This window comes from Nematostella vectensis, chromosome 12 (assembly GCF_932526225.1).
Source record: "Nematostella vectensis chromosome 12, jaNemVect1.1, whole genome shotgun sequence".
Lineage (NCBI taxonomy): Eukaryota > Metazoa > Cnidaria > Anthozoa > Actiniaria > Edwardsiidae > Nematostella > Nematostella vectensis.
Window position 1 is genome coordinate 14032107 of NC_064045.1, and position 17718 is coordinate 14049824.

General features: G+C 43.0%; 1 protein-coding gene across 1 annotated transcript; it reads right to left on the reverse strand.

Moving 5' to 3' along the window:
- Nucleotides 1-1697: 1697 nt before the first annotated feature.
- LOC116603688 (xenotropic and polytropic retrovirus receptor 1) lies at nucleotides 1698-16369 on the reverse strand. The gene is made up of 10 exons (XM_048720252.1): nucleotides 15967-16369; nucleotides 14932-15024; nucleotides 13999-14092; nucleotides 13484-13668; nucleotides 12149-12328; nucleotides 8165-8306; nucleotides 5887-6081; nucleotides 5253-5413; nucleotides 3155-3288; nucleotides 1698-1881 (listed from the first exon to the last, which is right to left on the reverse strand). Exons 1-10 carry the CDS (start codon nucleotides 16060-16062, stop codon nucleotides 1755-1757), a joined length of 1407 nt encoding a protein of 468 aa, XP_048576209.1. The 5' UTR covers nucleotides 16063-16369; the 3' UTR covers nucleotides 1698-1754.
- Between the last annotated feature and the right edge of the window lie 1349 nt (nucleotides 16370-17718).

Genomic DNA, 17718 nt, shown 5'->3' on the forward strand with positions numbered 1-17718 from the left:
GTAACAAAAAAAGAGAAATTTCTATATATTTTTCATGTCGATCTTAAAAATTCATTAAAATGCAGTTTGTTTGCTAATCAAACCTTGTCAAGAGTACAGAAAAATGTCCTACTTTTTTCTCTAGCTTTTCCATATTTCACAAAAGAAAAGGGAAATTAATTGTTCTGTAGCTTTTCCTCGATTTCTATCGCCTCAAAAAGGCATGATTTTGCTGCACGTTTTATCATCTGTAACAGAAACGTAGAGAACTATGAAATTACCGGAAGTTTTTCCATTTCGTGGTAACAAAGAGACATCAAGAAAAAAGTTTTGGTCCACTTTCGGCAATTCGTCTGCTCACCACCCTGCAGGGGCTTGATTATGGCGCGCATCATATCGAGTGTGGTCATTTGTTTATCGAGTGGTGTCATTTGTTTACATTCCAAGGGCCTGTTTTTCGATGTTTTTTGTTTTCGCCCTGTACTTCTGTAATCCGTTGGCGATGAAAGTGTAAGAACATGAACGCCTAAATATTCCACTTTTTGTCTTTAGATCGCGCACATTTGCATAGTTCAGTTAACTTATCTTGTTTCTGAGCACGAAAGATATGCACGTGCGCGACAAAACACAGCGGAACTAAAGACTTAAGGCAGCTACTTGAAAAGATGTCATATGCACGTGCGCGACCGAGCAAAGGAGAGCAAATAGGTCACAGCGTGCTGTGGATGATGACGAAAATTACCACACTACTAACAACAACACGCTAACCCCAAGAGACGCGAGCGTGCAAAAGACCCCGATATTTTTCAGGCTACACCTCAGTGAGCTGTGCGTGGCGTAACCAACTAAGACAGGCCTGGGATCCTGGTTATTGCCTCTCCATTAATGCGCGGGTACCTCAGGTTCCTTTGTGTTGTACAGTTCACTAGATAGCTGTGCTGGGGTCGAAATCTTCAGCCTAACCGTAAAGCTTTAGCTGCCATACGGCGTTTCAGCGTTTGTCTGGAAGTATGGTCTATTTTTTTCTCTCGTATCATCTGATCTGAGGAGGTCCGATCCTCGATCAATGGGCTCTACCTTTTTTTTCATCCTTCGGAATCTTCACACGACCGGGGGAAGTGCCCACAACACAGCCCAGCCCCCTGAAAATCGGCACTAAACGATCTCTAGCCAAACCCTCCCCGGTTGTCTCTCTATGGGAAGTCAGTGTTCTTTGGGCGAGCATTGGCGAGCACGACCATATTTTTTTCGAGCACGGTTACTTTTTGTGGTCTGGAGTATTTTTTAAGAACAAAAAACGAGATAATAATAAAAATACTTTGCGATCGTTCATCATCTGAACTAGGTAAAAGAACTGAAAGATTCTGGAGGATTTTAAGACTTGGGTGTTGGTGGGGAAACTGCGGAAAATATTTCAATATTTTAAAAGCAGTGTGTCTTTTGGAAGTTTCTTCGGGGATTTGACTGATAATTTAGAGCAGATGGCCCGTTTTATAGCGCGGATTCTAATAGATTCTTTCGTCTTTTGACGGTTGAGGTTTCCGACGGACCTCCGGAAGTAAACTGGTGACAATGCGGCTTTAAGCTCTTGTGTGTGTGAGGGGGGGGGGGGGGAGGGGTACGGCTTACCTGGGCTAAAACAATATTTGCTCCACGGTTCACCAAGACAAATTCACAAGGAAACACCAACCAACGCGAAGCAAACAACAAGCGGGATCGAAAATTGCAACAACTATATATTTATAGATAATTTCTAGACCCACGACATTTCATATCTATTGTTCATCGCCCTCTGTCTCGCTCTCCCCGTACTCTTGGAGCTCGTCTTTGCTGTGGTCCATGGGTTCTTTCGTACGATTTATGTGTTCGTTTTCAACGCGCAAGAAATTCCAGATAAATCTCCTGAAAAAATAAACCACGAGACAGCGATGTTATATAGGTGTATATAGGTGCGGGCCCCTGGCCTCTCCAGAAATAGATTTTAGATGACATGTGTCAACTAAACACCTCCCATATCATCCTCTCTCTCTTCTGAATACGCCCTGATAACTGGTTAGCGAAGGAGAAAAGTCTGAGAGGAGTGAGAGAAAGATGAGGGGGTAGGGGGATACGGTGAGTGTAGAAAAGAGATAGAAAGGATGATGGGATGATAGGGGCAAAGAAAGGTGAAGGAGGAGGACGGTAAAGGAAAGGTAGTCAAAACTTTGTAGATGTAGATGTAACGAACCGCTTTCCGGTTTCTGCCATTCAAACTAAAGGCCCTGTCACACGTAGACTTTTCGGCTGCAACTTGTCTCGCAAAAAAATTGTTGCAGGTCGCACGCGCGCTTTCACACGTGAAGTTTTTCCTGCGACTTGAAACAATTTGTTGCAGAAAGTAGAAGAGCGTTCTATTTTTCGTGCGACTTTAAGAAATGCAAAACAAGTCGCAAAGGGGGTGTCACACGAAAAAAATGCGCGTGCGACCTGCAACAGTTTTTTTGCGAGACAGGTCGCAAGAGAAAAACGTACGTGTGGCAGGGCCTTAACAGAATCATATTTGGTGCTTTATGATTGGTCAGCACCTAGAACTGGCGTGACGACGATTCTTGTAGCGTGACGGGCATGCTAAGTGTCATGGTGCTGAGGTACTAGTACAGTGAAACCTGAATTTTACGATGGCGTTCCTTTCTCCCGGCGGAAATACAGTGAAATGTATAAGAAATTGCCTCGATCTTACGTTATTGGATACAACGATATTCTCGATTTTACGGTACAAATCTGTTCTCCCGAGCGTATTTTTGACCTCGATACAACGATATTACTGATTCTGACTATCAACAAAGACAAAGAAAAAAAAAACAGGTACAGTACAGTTAATCGATTTTTTGCCTTGAGAGATCATGTAAGACAGGTTACAGTCTGACAGAGAGTAACTGAACAGTTTTACTCCAGAGTATAGTTACAATATTATTACTTCTCTTTACAACGATATTTTAAATGAATTTTTCTTTATATCGTAAAATCGAGGACCTCTTTGCAACGATACCTTGATTTTACGATACATTTTCATTCTCCCGAGGCATATCGTAAAATCCAGGTTCCATTCTAAATGCATTGGAAAGACCCAATTCGAGTGAATGACTGGGAGGGGTGAGAGGAGGGAGTGGAGTTAACTATAATGTTTCAGACTTACCTAAACACTTCAAGCACAGCAAGAAATCCTGTTAATATTTCGGAATGGAAAAGACCGGCGTCACCACCAGACAGCGTCAGAATCCAAGAGAAGCGGAGGAGTAAGTCACTCGCCATCGCGAAATAGTAGAAGCTCTGGGGAAAGAATTATAGAGTGTGAAGCAGAACAACCGGCCACCCGTGAGACCGCTGCAAAAAGCCGTTTAACAGAGTATAATTGGAACTTTAACACATAAAAGTGCAATGGAACTGAAAATATCAATTCTGCTCACTTAAATCAATGTGGCGGAGGATTTCGTTGATTGACCATGGGGGGTTAGAGGTTAGGGTAAGTGTGGTAAAGGATGTCGTTGATTGACTATGGGGGTTTAGAGGTTAGGGTAAGTGTGGTAAAGGATGTCGTTGATTGACTATGGGGGGTTAGAGGTTAGGGTAAGTGTGGTAAAGGATGTCGTTGATTGACTATGGGGGGTTAGAGGTTAGGGTAAGTGTGGTAAAGGATGTCGTTGATTGACTATGGGGGTTTAGAGGTTAGGGTAAGTGTGGTAAAGGATGTCGTTGATTGACTATGGGGGGTTAGAGGTTAGGGTAAGTGTGGTAAAGGATGTCGTTGATTGACTGTGGGGGGTTAAAGGTTAGGGTAAGGGTGGTAAAGGATGTCGTTGATTGACTGTGGGGGGTTAGAGGTTAGGGTAAGTGTGGTAAAGGATGTCGTTGATTGACTATGGGGGGTTAGAGGTTAGGGTAAGTGTGGTAAAGGATGTCGTTGATTGACTGTGGGGGGTTAGAGGTTAGGGTAAGTGTGGTAAAGGATGTCGTTGATTGACTGTGGGGGGTTAGAGGTTAGGGTAAGTGTGGTAAAGGATTTCGTTGATTGACTGTGGGGGGATAACGTTAGGGTAAGAGGGGAGGATGATGTCGTTGATTGACTGTGGGGGGATAAAGGTTAGGGTAAGATGGGAGGATCATTTCGTTGATTGACTGTGGGGGGATAACGTTAGGGTAAGAGGGGAGGATGATTTCGTTGATTGACTGTGGGGGGATAACGTTAGGGTAAGAGGGGAGGATGATTTCGTTGATTGACTGTGGGGGGATAACGTTAGGGTAAGAGGGGAGGATGGTTTCGTTGATTGACGTGTTTGGCACCGCGATACATCGAAACCTCTAAAGTGAAATGGAATACCTGAAAAAAATACCTGAAAAGAATTATTTGGGACGTAAAATTTAACAAATACTATCATTATGCCACCATTACTAATCATTATAGAGATGCTTATGAGAGAAAACAAATGGCAAATGGATTTAAACAAGGACCTGCGATCGTCTAAGGCGGAAAGAGGCCTGTCGTTGATTGACTATGTGGAATTAGAGGTTAGGGTAAGTGTGGTAAAGGATGTCATTGATTGACTGTGGGAACTTAGAGGTTAGGGTAAGTGTGGTAAAGGATGTCGTTGATTGACTATGGGGGTTAGAGGTTAGGGTAAGTGTGGTAAAGGATGTCATTGATTGACTGTGGGGGAGTTAGAGGTTAGGGTAAGTGTGGTAAAGGATGTCGTTGATTGACCGTGGGGAGTTAGAGGTTAGGGTAAGTGTTGTAAAGGATGTCGTTGATTGACTATGGGGGGTTAGAGGTTAGGGTAAGTGTGGTAAAGGATGTCGTTGATTGACTTTGGGGGTTTAGAGGTTAGGGTAAGTGTGGTAAAGGATGTCGTTGATTGACTATGGGGGGTTAGAGGTTAGCGTAGGGGTGGTAAAGGATGTCGTTGATTGACCGTGGGGAGTTAGAGGTTAGGGTAAGTGTTGTAAAGGATGTCGTTGATTGACTATGGGGGGTTAGAGGTTAGGGTAAGTGTGGTAAAGGATGTCGTTGATTGACTTTGGGGGTTTAGAGGTTAGGGTAAGTGTGGTAAAGGATGTCGTTGATTGACTATGGGGGGTTAGAGGTTAGCGTAGGGGTGGTAAAGGATGTCATTGATTGACTGTGGGGGGGTTAGAGGTTAGGATAAGTGTGGTAAAGGATGTTGTTGATTGACTGTGGGGGGTTAGAGGTTAGGGCATAGTAAGATGGGAGGATTTTGATTGGCTGTGTTTAGCTTCACCTTGTGTTTGTACATGCGTCTGGACCTGAGAAGATTGTTCTCGCTCTCTAGTAGTCCCCAGTCCATCTTGACGTCCCACGTGAACGTGTAGCAAGTACTGACAAAGACGGACATGACCCAGCCGAAGAAATAGAACCCGATCGCAGTCTGACCCGTTTCTTCTGTGGTAAGAGCAATCAAAATAATTAGCATACTTGTGGGTGAGAGGCAGTGGAAGGGGGGTCATGGAAGATGGAAATGTCAGGCAAATTTTGAGATTTGTTGGAGCTCTGTAACGGCCAAATGTTTTACAATTTACTGCAACAACTCTCAATTTCGATACATTTCCTGTGATTGAAGGTTTGATTTATCTTTTTTTTGTTGGGGGGGAGGGGTGGCAGCGTAACCATCTTATCCGCAACGGCTGTATTACTTTAATACAATATGTTTTTTGTTAGCCTACGTGTAGCCGCTGACTCGCGGGATTTCGCTAGTCAGCGGCTACACGTACGCTAGTTTTTTGTTGCATACATATTGAAAAAGTATATAAGAAACTGATACACTGGAAAAGCTAAAAATCTTAGATCCAATATGTTTAAAAAGAGCAAAGAATAATTGAAAACAGATTCACACAAAGCCCAGAAATACCAGTTACCTTTTTCAGTAGCCACTATAGTCGAGAAGAACACCACAAAGAATGCAGTGGCGTATTTGCCGGCATTTGCAAGATGGGGAAACTTTTGCTTGGTGTCGTTATATCGTCGCAGGCTCTGGGCGAAGCGCCACCAGGCCGGCAGACAAGCAATCAGTGGTCTTAGTCCATAGAGCTTACTCCCACACTGGGCTCGGTCTATTTGGATAAAGGCTAACGACATTAATGGACTACACCTTAAATTGCACATCTAGTTTGAAAATAATATCCTACATGCGTGCTTGCGTGACAGAGATTGTGAGAGCTGCTGAAGGAGCCTGGGTAAGTGGCTGCGCTAGAAGCGTACTCGTAACATCAATATTTTTACGGCCACAATCGAGAGGCATGCATGATAACTAGATATATTCAGGCACTGCCTAAAGCGGAGCCCCACATATCACTTATTGTTCGTATCTATAAAGTACAACCATCTCTACATTGCCAGGAAAAATCAATTATGTCAATTATCAATAAGTTAACATTAGAAAATCAAGCGTGTTGTTGAAGAAACGTTTGCCGTTGAATCAATTTCAAATAATTAAATGTGTCATAATTTTTTTTCTCTCATATGATACAGGATTTGCCTCTGTTATTAATGTATGCCTAGTTTAAATCTAATTTGATTCAAAATAAAAGTAGAACTATTGAGAGGGAACAGAACAGCCAAATTATGTTGTACGAATTGTTTTGACAATCTTCAAAGCCCAACAGAACGAACGAAAGTTTTCCGCCGATTGATAAAAACGTTTGTATTTACCTGAAAAACACTTCTCCGTATCAGTTTCAAACTGGTCCATATTTATTAACCTATGCTACTTCATCAGCAAGTCCTTTGTAGGGAAAGTTCATTTATTACCCCAAGGGGGGGGGTGAGGATTTTTTTCATTTTTGGTGCCCCTCCCCCCCCCACTCACCTCCCGAAAACCAAAAAAAAAAAAGGAGCAAGGAAGAAACGGTAATGACAATGTCAAAGGAACGCGATTAAGAGATTAGCTGCAAGCTGGACAGAAAGTGGAGGGAAAGGAATTAGGTGAAAACATTAATTCCAAAAAAGTGAAGGCAATCGATTCCTCAAAGATGCGACTAAATCCAGGTTGCAACTTGATATAGGTTGATGCTATAAATGACGTAAAAGAAGCAAAAATGCTTTTCAATCTTCTCCTTGCAAGAAAAGCGCAGCACAAGAAAAAAGAAAATAAAGAGAACGAGGAAGACAGTGAATCAGATATGGGTGAGGAGTTTGATGTCGGAGAATGAGCGCTTTTGTTTATATTTTAGATATGGAACACAAGCACTATATAATATTATATAGCGGAAACCATAAAAAGATGTATTTATGGTGTATACAAATTTGCATTGCATAGATAAAACGTTGCTTAACAGTGAGGTAGCCAGGATCTGTAACAGGAGGGGCCCAAAAGGTCCTTTCAAGGCATTTTCTCCTGTATTTTTGATAATGTCTCATACATTTATTTTTGGCTGCTAGAAGGGGGGGCCCGAGCCCTCTGAGCCACCCCCTGGCTACACCACTGCTTTTAAGTATCCTGGATTGTGCATGCCAAATAACTGCCCGGAAACCGAGACAAGTTAAACCAAGAGGTCTGATTTGACACGTCAAATTATATAGTAGAGACAACTCCCAAAGGAATCAGTGACCCCCCTTTTAAAATTCAAACACTTTCGACGCCCCCTCTTTAGACCTCAAAAATTTCTCAAGCCCCCCCCCCCCCCCCCCCCCCCTCCCCCCGCTTCGGTTTCCCATTCAGCATATTCAGCATCGAAAAAAACAATTAGTAGTTCTGTATCAGATGTCAGGGTTCTTTGAATGCTTCCGTCTTTTAAATTCACCTTCCTTTTAGCAAATCGCTCCATTTTCCAAGATCGCGCGCGCGCTCTCACCTAAACTAGATTGTAATGTAAGACAACATTTTAATTGTTGTATAAAACAAATAGATCTCACCTTTTTTGCGTCTGTTCTCAAATAGAAGCACAGAAGACGTCACAGCGTGTCATGAACAACAGTCATGCAACTCGACTTGATGCCTCATTGCATACTTTTTTGTTGATGACATTCTGTGATGTATCTGTGCATCAATTAGAGGCAATGGCACACAAAAATCAGATCTATTTGTTAAATCGCAAATGGTATGTAGAGTAGAACTTGGTGGTCTGCATAGGCATGGTGGTCTCTCTTATATAAATCAACATAAGGTTAAAATGTAAAACACAGAATCTCACATACCCTGCACTGAGTAGAAGTCCAAAGCATAGTAGCAAGCTATATACTCCATGTCCAGCAAAGCCACAACTAGACTGTTGAGCTGGTCCGCAAGCCAGAAGTCAGAGAAACCAACAGGGTGAAAAGGTGCAGTCAAGACGCGCCACTAGGAGAAAAGTGGTGATAGATTAAGAAGATTAAGGATATATCAGAAATTTTCCATTATAAAAAAACTATTACAGTATGTGGTGTACACATGGTTAAGGATAAGGATAAAAACAAGGTGTCCACAGCACATTTAATTGATTAATTATATAACTAGAGTCACTTTAGGACTCTAAGCAGTTTGGGATGACTTCCAATCAGACTAGATTTGATGAAAAAAGTATGAAAGCTAAAATTCATCATGCCCCACCCACTCCTCCTTTATAGATGCCCCATCTTCTCCTCCTTTATAGGTGCCCCACCCACTCCTCCTTTATAGGTGCCCCACCCACTCCTCCTTTATAGATGCCCCATCTTCTCCTCCCTTTATAGGTGCCCCATCTTCTCCTCCCTTTATAGATGCCCCATCTTCTCCTCCCTTTATAGGTGCCCCACCCACTCCTCCTTTATAGATGCCCCATCTTCTCCTCCCTTTATAGATGCCCCACCCACTCCTCCTTTATAGATGCCCCATCTTCTCCTCCTTTATAGGTGCCCCACCCACTCCTCCCTTTATAGATGCCCCATCTTCTCCTCCTTTATAGGTGCCCCACCCACTCCTCCCTTTATAGATGCCCCATCTTCTCCTCCCTTTATAGGTGCCCCACCCACTCCTCCTTTATAGATGCCCCATCTTCTCCTCCCTTTATAGATGCCCCATCTTCTCCTCCCTTTATAGGTGCCCCACCCACTCCTCCTTTATAGATGCCCCATCTTCTCCTCCCTTTATAGGTGCCCCATCTTCTCCTCCCTTTATAGATGCCCCATCTTCTCCTCCCTTTATAGATGCCCCATCTTCTCCTCCCTTTATAGGTGCCCCATCTTCTCCTCCCTTTATAGGTGCCCCATCTTCTCCTCCCTTTATAGATGCCCCATCTTCTCCTCCCTTTATAGATGCCCCATCTTCTCCTCCCTTTATAGGTGCCCCACCCACTCCTCCTTTATAGGTGCCCCATCTTCTCCTCCCTTTATAGATGCCCCATCTTCTCCTCCCTTTATAGATGCCCCACCCACTCCTCCTTTATAGATGCCCCATCTTCTCCTCCTTTATAGGTGCCCCACCCACTCCTCCTTTATAGGTGCCCCACCCACTCCTCCTTTATAGGTGCCCCATCTTCTCCTCCCTTTATAGATGCCCCATCTTCTCCTCCCTTTATAGATGCCCCACCCACTCCTCCTTTATAGATGCCCCATCTTCTCCTCCTTTATAGGTGCCCCACCCACTCCTCCTTTATAGGTGCCCCACCCACTCCTCCTTTATAGATGCCCCATCTTCTCCTCCTTTATAGGTGCCCCACCTACTCCTCCTTTATAGGTGCCCCACCCACTCCTCCTTTATAGATGCCCCATCTTCTCCTCCCTTTATAGATGCCCCATCTTCTCCTCCTTTATAGATGCCCCATCTTCTCCTCCCTTTATAGGTGCCCCATCTTCTCCTCCCTTTATAGATGCCCCATCTTCTCCTCCCTTTATAGATGCCCCATCTTCTCCTCCCTTTATAGGTGCCCCATCTTCTCCTCCCTTTATAGATGCCCCATCTTCTCCTCCCTTTATAGGTGCCCCACCCACTCCTCCTTTATAGATGCCCCACCCACTCCTCCTTTATAGATGCCCCACCCACTCCTCCTTTATAGATGCCCCATCTTCTCCTCCCTTTATAGGTGCCCCACCCACTCCTCCTTTATAGATGCCCCATCTTCTCCTCCCTTTATAGGTGCCCCATCTTCTCCTCCCTTTATAGATGCCCCATCTTCTCCTCCCTTTATAGGTGCCCCACCCACTCCTCCTTTATAGATGCCCCATCTTCTCCTCCCTTTATAGGTGCCCCACCCACTCCTCCTTTATAGATGCCCCATCTTCTCCTCCTTTATAGGTGCCCCACCCACTCCTCCTTTATAGGTGCCCCACCCACTCCTCCTTTATAGATGCCCCATCTTCTCCTCCTTTATAGGTGCCCCACCCACTCCTCCTTTATAGGTGCCCCACCCACTCCTCCTTTATAGATGCCCCACCCACTCCTCCTTTATAGATGCCCCATCTTCTCCTCCCTTTAAAGATGCCCCATCTTCTCCTCCCTTTATAGGTGCCCCACCCACTCCTCCTTTATAGATGCCCCATCTTCTCCTCCTTTATAGGTGCCCCACCCACTCCTCCTTTATAGATGCCCCATCTTCTCCTCCCTTTATAGATGCCCCATCTTCTCCTCCCTTTATAGGTGCCCCACCCACTCCTCCTTTATATATGCCCCACCTTTCCTCCCTTTATAGGTGCCCCATCTTCTCCTCCCTTTATAGATGCCCCATCATCTCCTCCCTTTATAGATGCCCCATCTTCTCCTCCCTTTATAGGTGCCCCACCCACTCCTCCTTTATAGATGCCCCATCTTCTCCTCCCTTTATAGGTGCCCCATCTTCTCCTCCCTTTATAGGTGCCCCATCTTCTCCTCCCTTTATAGGTGCCCCACCCACTCCTCCTTTATAGGTGCCCCACCCACTCCTCCTTTATAGATGCCCCATCTTCTCCTCCCTTTATAGATGCCCCACCCACTCCTCCTTTATAGATGCCCCATCTTTTCCTCCCTTTATAGGTGCCACATCTTCTCCTCCCTTTATAGATGCCCCATCTTCTCCTCCCTTTATAGGTGCCCCACCCACTCCTCCTTTATAGATGCCCCACCCACTCCTCCTTTATAGATGCCCCACCCACTCCTCCTTTATAGATGCCCCATCTTCTCCTCCCTTTATAGGTGCCCCACCCACTCCTCCTTTATAGATGCCCCATCTTCTCCTCCCTTTATAGGTGCCCCATCTTCTCCTCCCTTTATAGATGCCCCATCTTCTCCTCCCTTTATAGGTGCCCCACCCACTCCTCCTTTATAGATGCCCCATCTTCTCCTCCCTTTATAGGTGCCCCACCCACTCCTCCTTTATAGATGCCCCATCTTCTCCTCCCTTTATAGATGCCCCATCTCTTCCTCCCTTTATAGGTGCCCCACCCACTCCTCCTTTATAGATGCCCCATCTTCTCCTCCCTTTATAGGTGCCCCACCCACTCCTCCTTTATAGATGCCCCATCTTCTCCTCCCTTTATAGATGCCCCATCATCTCCTCCCTTTATAGATGCCCCACCCACTCCTCCTTTATAGATACCCCACCCACTCCTCCTTTATAGATGCCCCATCTTCTCCTCCCTTTATAGGTGCCCCACCCACTCCTCCTTCAAAGATGCCCCATCTTCTCCTCCCTTTATAGGTGCCCCACCCACTCCTCCTTTATAGATGCCCCATCCACTCCTCCTTTATAGATGCCCCATCTTCTCCTCCCTTTATAGGTGCTCCACCCACTCCTCCTTTATAGATGCCCCACCCACTCCTCCTTTATAGATGCCCCATCTTCTCCTCCCTTTAAAGATGCCCCATCTTCTCCTCCCTTTATAGGTGCCCCACCCACTCCTCCTTTATAGATGCCCCATCTTCTCCTCCTTTATAGGTGCCCCACCCACTCCTCCTTTATAGATGCCCCATCTTCTCCTCCCTTTATAGATGCCCCATCTTCTCCTCCCTTTATAGGTGCCCCACCCACTCCTCCTTTATATATGCCCCACCTTTCCTCCCTTTATAGGTGCCCCATCTTCTCCTCCCTTTATAGATGCCCCATCTTCTCCTCCCTTTATAGGTGCCCCACCCACTCCTTCTCAAAAGGTACCTTGCCTGTCAAAGAAACCTGTCTTAGACTTTAGCCATTTTTTCAAGGCCTGTGATCTTATAGTATATCACACTACACTAAAAAGGGAAATTACAGTTACCAGAGCCCTGATGAGCCAGAAGCGAGCCCCACGGTGAAAGGTCTTGAGGGTGTTGAAGAAGAACAAGATTAGGAAGCACGTGAGGGCTAGTGGGTGGGTGTAGGGTGGAACACCAAACAAATGCGAGAATATGAACAATACCACACTCAAACCCCAGGCAGAGAACAGGAACAAGGCAAGCTGAAACAACAACAATAAAGCATAAGTCAACAACCACAACCATGACAAAAACAACAGCGTTAAAACGTTAAAAGTCAACAACCATGACAGCAACAACATGCATAAGTCAACAACAACAAACATGACAGCAAAAAAATGCATAAGTCAAAAACAACAACAACCATGACAGCAACGACATGCATAAGTCAAAAACAACAAACATGACAGCAAAAAAATGCATAAGTCAAAAACAACAACAACCATGACAGCAACAACATGCATAAGTCAACAACAACAAACATGACAAAAACAACAGGCTTAAGTCAACAACCATGACAGCAACAACATGCATAAGTCAACAACAACAAACATGACAAAAACAACAGGCTTAAGTCAACAAACATGACAGCAGCAACATGCATTTAAGTGAACAACAACCATAACAACAAGCTTAATGAATGTCAATCAACCACTCCCTTGCTCTCTGTTACATTTTAAAATACAGCGACTTATTAGCAAGAAAACTTCAAAATAGCCACCCAGGATTGAAGTGTAATATGATAATGATAGTTGATTAAAAGTTTCTCAGTTACTTGCTTTTGAATTGCGTAAAAGGGCAGAGTGATTGGTCTTCTTAAAGTCAACAACAACAACCATGTCAACAACAACATGCATTTTAAGTCAATAACAAGGCATAAGCAAACAACAACAAACATGACAGCAACAGCCAAGCATAAGACAGCTACAATAACAAGCAAAACAATAATAAGCAACATTAACAATTCAATAACAACTGTAATAATAACAAATAATAATAATGCTAGCTCCTAACAAGCAAAAGTCAACAACAACATCAACAAAGAAAAGTCAACAACAACAACAACAACAACAACAACAACAAAGAAAAGTCAACAATAACAAGCACCGGTCAACAATGACAAGCAAAAGTAATTAATAACAAGCATAGGTTGACAACAACAAGCATAAGACAAACAATGAGCAAAAGTCAACTATCACAAGTATACGTTAACAACAACAAGCATAAAAAGTCAACAACACAATTGAGTAAACAACAATATGAATTATACAGGACAATTTCAAAAGAACAATAAAACAAAGTCTTCACCATTAAACAACAACATACAAAAAAATTAAAAAAGCACACCAGATACCTACCTCAAGGACTTGCGTCCAGTCTAGATGTTTGTGGTCCAGATCAATAATATGGGCATGGTTAATGCCTGCTGCCTTCCATCCATAAATATTTATACCAAACAAAAAAAATTCCAAAATAAAAAGAAACATCCCTCTGTACATGCGAAAAGCTGGCTCCCATTGAATGTCACGTTCTGACTTGATAGCTGAAAAAAAAAAGTGAGATATTTTTTTATATTCCCATTTTATATTGAGAACACCATTGACTATTGAGAGCAACCATAAAAATTGAAGTTAGGAACCACAAAAAAAAAAATAATAAGTAACTGGTGGAGTGTGTTTGTTATTCTTGAACATGAAGGGGGTTTTAGCAGATAATTCCTTTTTTAAGGTGAGATAGATAGAGGCTAAGATGTTGTCTATCCCAGATATTTGAAAATCTTCTCTTGGGGGGGGGGGGGGGGTAGGGATTTTTTTGGCCGAACAGAAACAGGCAGGGCATTTACAAGGGGTACAGTTTTTTTGAAAAAAAATACCTGCAATAATCATGACAGTGAAGAGGATGACGCACATCCCAGCAAACAGACCCACGCTGAACACTCTCCACATGGATTGAAGTGTGTACTGTGGCTGTATTAAACCAGACATGTTCAATTACCCTTTGTTAGGCATCAAACTGCCAGCCTGCAAGTCTGGTGGATCATTGACCAGCAGCTACTATTACTCTATTGGTATTGTTGTTGATTTTAATGCAATTTGTAACTGCTCTTAGATTGGAACCATGACCTGTAAAATGAATAAATCCAGGGGAGAGGGGTTCTCCCTAAAAATTGGGGGTAGGGGTGACCGTCATATTTTTTAGGGTTTGAAATCCAAGGTTTCATATTTTTAGGGTCTTCGAAGCAAAGCCTATCAAAAATAAAAAAAACATGGTACTTTTTAGGGTCTACGAATATGAGGTTCGTAGAAGTTCACAAGGTTCACTTTTTTTCTTAAATGGTGACCCTACAGTCTCGCCAAGTTTTCGATGTAAAAGCTGTGATAAAGGGGGGGGGGGGGGCGATATTTTCTGCACTGTTCTATTTGCAGAGCGGCTGCTGGTAAGTAGGATATACACGGAATTAAACCTCAATTGTATTAAAATCAACTTGATCTTACAGTGAGGATACAGAAAGTAGGCCATAAATTAACTATCATATCATATCCTATATCGCCAACATCACAACAGCAATAACTGAAAAACAGAAATAACTGGAAATAATTTGAGGCTAAATACTGTCACTCAATAGATATATGTAAAGAAGTATAATAAGGAGTTCAATCCACCAGCTCATCTACATCAACAGGTCTATAACATGCTCTGTTCTGTATTTCAGGGAGAATTCAGTTCATAATGATATCATAAAGGATACATAATTTTACAAATAATGATAATCATTTGCACATGGCATTGCATGATGGCAACATACCTTAGTTTGTGAGTCTCGTCTTGTGTTTGCTGTTTTTAATCTTGTCCCTAGTTTTATCTTCTCATGGTACTTTTTGTCTCCACTGCTACAGGCCTATGCATTAAGTACATTATCAGGGAAGTTAAGTCCATTATTAGGGAAGTTAAGTGCATTATTAGGGAAGTCTTCTGTTTCCTCTTCAATATTTACAGTAGCTTATAGCTGTTAACCTCCATAGTCTTGGAAGTATCAAAGCATCAAACCATAGACAGCCTGGAACTGTCAACCCAACTGGGACAGAAATCTTGCAAAATTGGGTGAAAGACAGTAAATATGTGAAAAAAACCCAAGACAGCCAATGCGGGTGAACACAGAGACTTTATGAACATTTTCACAAAAATTAGGCTTGTGATGAGGTCTAAAATCTTGTGACACCCAGCTAATGCGGGTGAGTTGACAACTATGTGCTTATAAACAACTGACGCATTCCATCAAATAATAACTTTGAGGATTGGGTGATTGATGACAAGCTTGTAAAAATTAGTCAGAAAATTTTAAAATTGGCTTTTAAAATATTATGCAGACATGTATAAAAACACTGCCCCAGCATATGTTTCCAGAGTGGCATTTCAGATATTTTTTTTTAGCATAGGCAGATCTTATTGGAGCTCCTAGATTGACCCTTTTACAGTGTTATACTAAAGCGTATAGACAAAGGGGTATGATGGTATGAGTTGTTTTTTTTTTTTTGGGGGGGGAGGGCTATAAAATGCAAAAGAGGAGCAAAGGTCAATGGACTCAAAAGTAAATGAAATGCTACAATTATACAAATAAATAATCATAATGAACACCATACATGAATCGTCCGTGATGTATTCAATAAGCTTAAGTAGTACATATTACTTTAATCCAGATATTGGCGGTGACCTAATTCTCTGGTACATAAGAGGAAGATAGTCAAAGAAAGCCAATCAACAGCAAAATAGCACGCAAAGGGTAACAAATATAAATTCTATAAGTAAGTAGTCAATTTGCATTTCAAAATAAACAACTCACCTCGCCTAGAAAGTTGTCGTTTGTGGATGGTCCGTTATATTCGCGACGTCTTTCGTCCAGTGCATGAACAACCGTTAGAATGGAAGAAGCATGCATGTTGTATTGGCGTACAGTCGGAGAAGAAAGCCTAGACTTAACCACAAAGCGCTGCTTGATCACTTCGTTTTGGTTTGGAACAGTTCGTTCGAGGCAGAAGGGCAAATTGCGTTAGGATTGTTTGAAAAGAAATTGATACAGAGTTTCCGGTAATCGTACACGCTAGATAAACATCCCAGTAATATTAAGTCTAGACTATAGCTAGTGAGGACAAGCTATTTTGATTGCAAAAATCTTCTTGACCTTACTGCTCATATCTTGGCAAGAATCACAAGCTCTCACGCTCCCGAGCATACTCGATTTCGGAGACATTTCGGTTAACTGTCGGAAGCCACTCGGCCGGCATCTGAATCGCCGGACGTTGAGTTACTTGACTTGCCTAATCAAACATGGTTTATGTTTAAAAACCACAGGTTTATTTTGCGAAACTTTTTGCTTTGTCCGGGGTTCTTCAATTTATTTTGCAAAAAAAGTTTTGTTTATTTTTTTTGCTCGTTTCATTCCACAAAGAGCATAACAGCCGACCCCAGGGCCCACCTCCTGCGAGAAATGATTTTTTAACATCCATTTCAGCTTTCTTTCGATTATCGGGACATAGCAGTTGGTCAAGTGCAGGCCCGTACCAAGGATTTTCCTTGGGGGGGGGGGGGGGGGGGCTGGAGGGATTTCTCTGATAAAAATCTGACCACACGCGAAAAACAACACACAAAAATGCTTATTTTTTGCCTTTGCATTATCTCCACGGGACGTTTATTGTCGGATTTCACTGCATACCAGAGTGATTTAGATTATGCTTTTTAGTTTTGTCTACAAATAGCACGTCTATCCGATAGTGGACCTTCGGCCATTTATTTGCGTTAATGAATATTTGTAGAATGTCATTAAAGCAACGACAACGGCAACGCGGACGCAAAGACAGAAAACAATGGAATTTGATTCAGAATTCAATAGCAGCACGTGGGAATGCGTTCAGTCTGATACATTTCAGCCGTTTTCCGTAAAACCACGACGTGAAAACCTCAAGTCAAAACCTCAAGTCAATTGAGGACGCGGACGTTTGCACTTCAAACTCCACTAAATACGTTCGCTGCTGTAGAAATAATGTCCATAGTTTATTTTTATCTGTCCCTGACTTTAATTTTTTGCTTTTGCCATTGCAATTAAATTATTATGGATCGCCACGCGCGATAACATCTTTGCCGATCGCGTTGTCCTAGCCGTCGTCCTTGCTTAATCCTTCACTGACTCGTGTGGGAAGCCTGTGATATACCTTTAAAGTTAGGCTTGTGAACGTTAAATTCCCGCCATGTATCCTGCCAAATCCCAGAGCAACCCGAAGAAATCCCCGACCAATATAGGCAGATCCATTCTAGTATTCTCACTCATAGTTACTCTTTTTTCCCTAGATCAGTTAGGATATGGAACCCGTTACCCTCTGAGGTAGTGGGTGCCCAATTTCCAGATTCTTTCAAATCTAGCGCCTTGCCAGAAATTCGATCCTTGCGGGTCCCTGGCCATGTGCGACGTTTCTAGACCTGTCGCCAACACCTAGACCTTAGCGCAAGCTAGAATAGGTTAATTTATTTTTAAGTATTAAAGTATTTAAGAAAGCGGGGTTATACTAGATGCTATAGCAGAGATGCCAACTCTCCCGCA

What these genes read in the sequence shown, in the direction of transcription:
- LOC116603688 (XM_048720252.1), bottom strand. Translation starts at nt 16,062, where the DNA reads ATGCATGCTTCTTCCATTCTAACGGTTGTTCATGCACTGGACGAAAGA. An exon ending in ACTGGACGCAAGTCCTTGAG is followed by an intron (nt 12,329 to 13,483) that starts GTAGGTATCTGG and finishes TTGTTGTTTCAG; the next exon opens with CTTGCCTTGTTCCTGTTCTC. An exon ending in GCTGTGCTTGAAGTGTTTAG is followed by an intron (nt 1,882 to 3,154) that starts GTAAGTCTGAAA and finishes TTATTTTTTCAG; the next exon opens with GAGATTTATCTGGAATTTCT.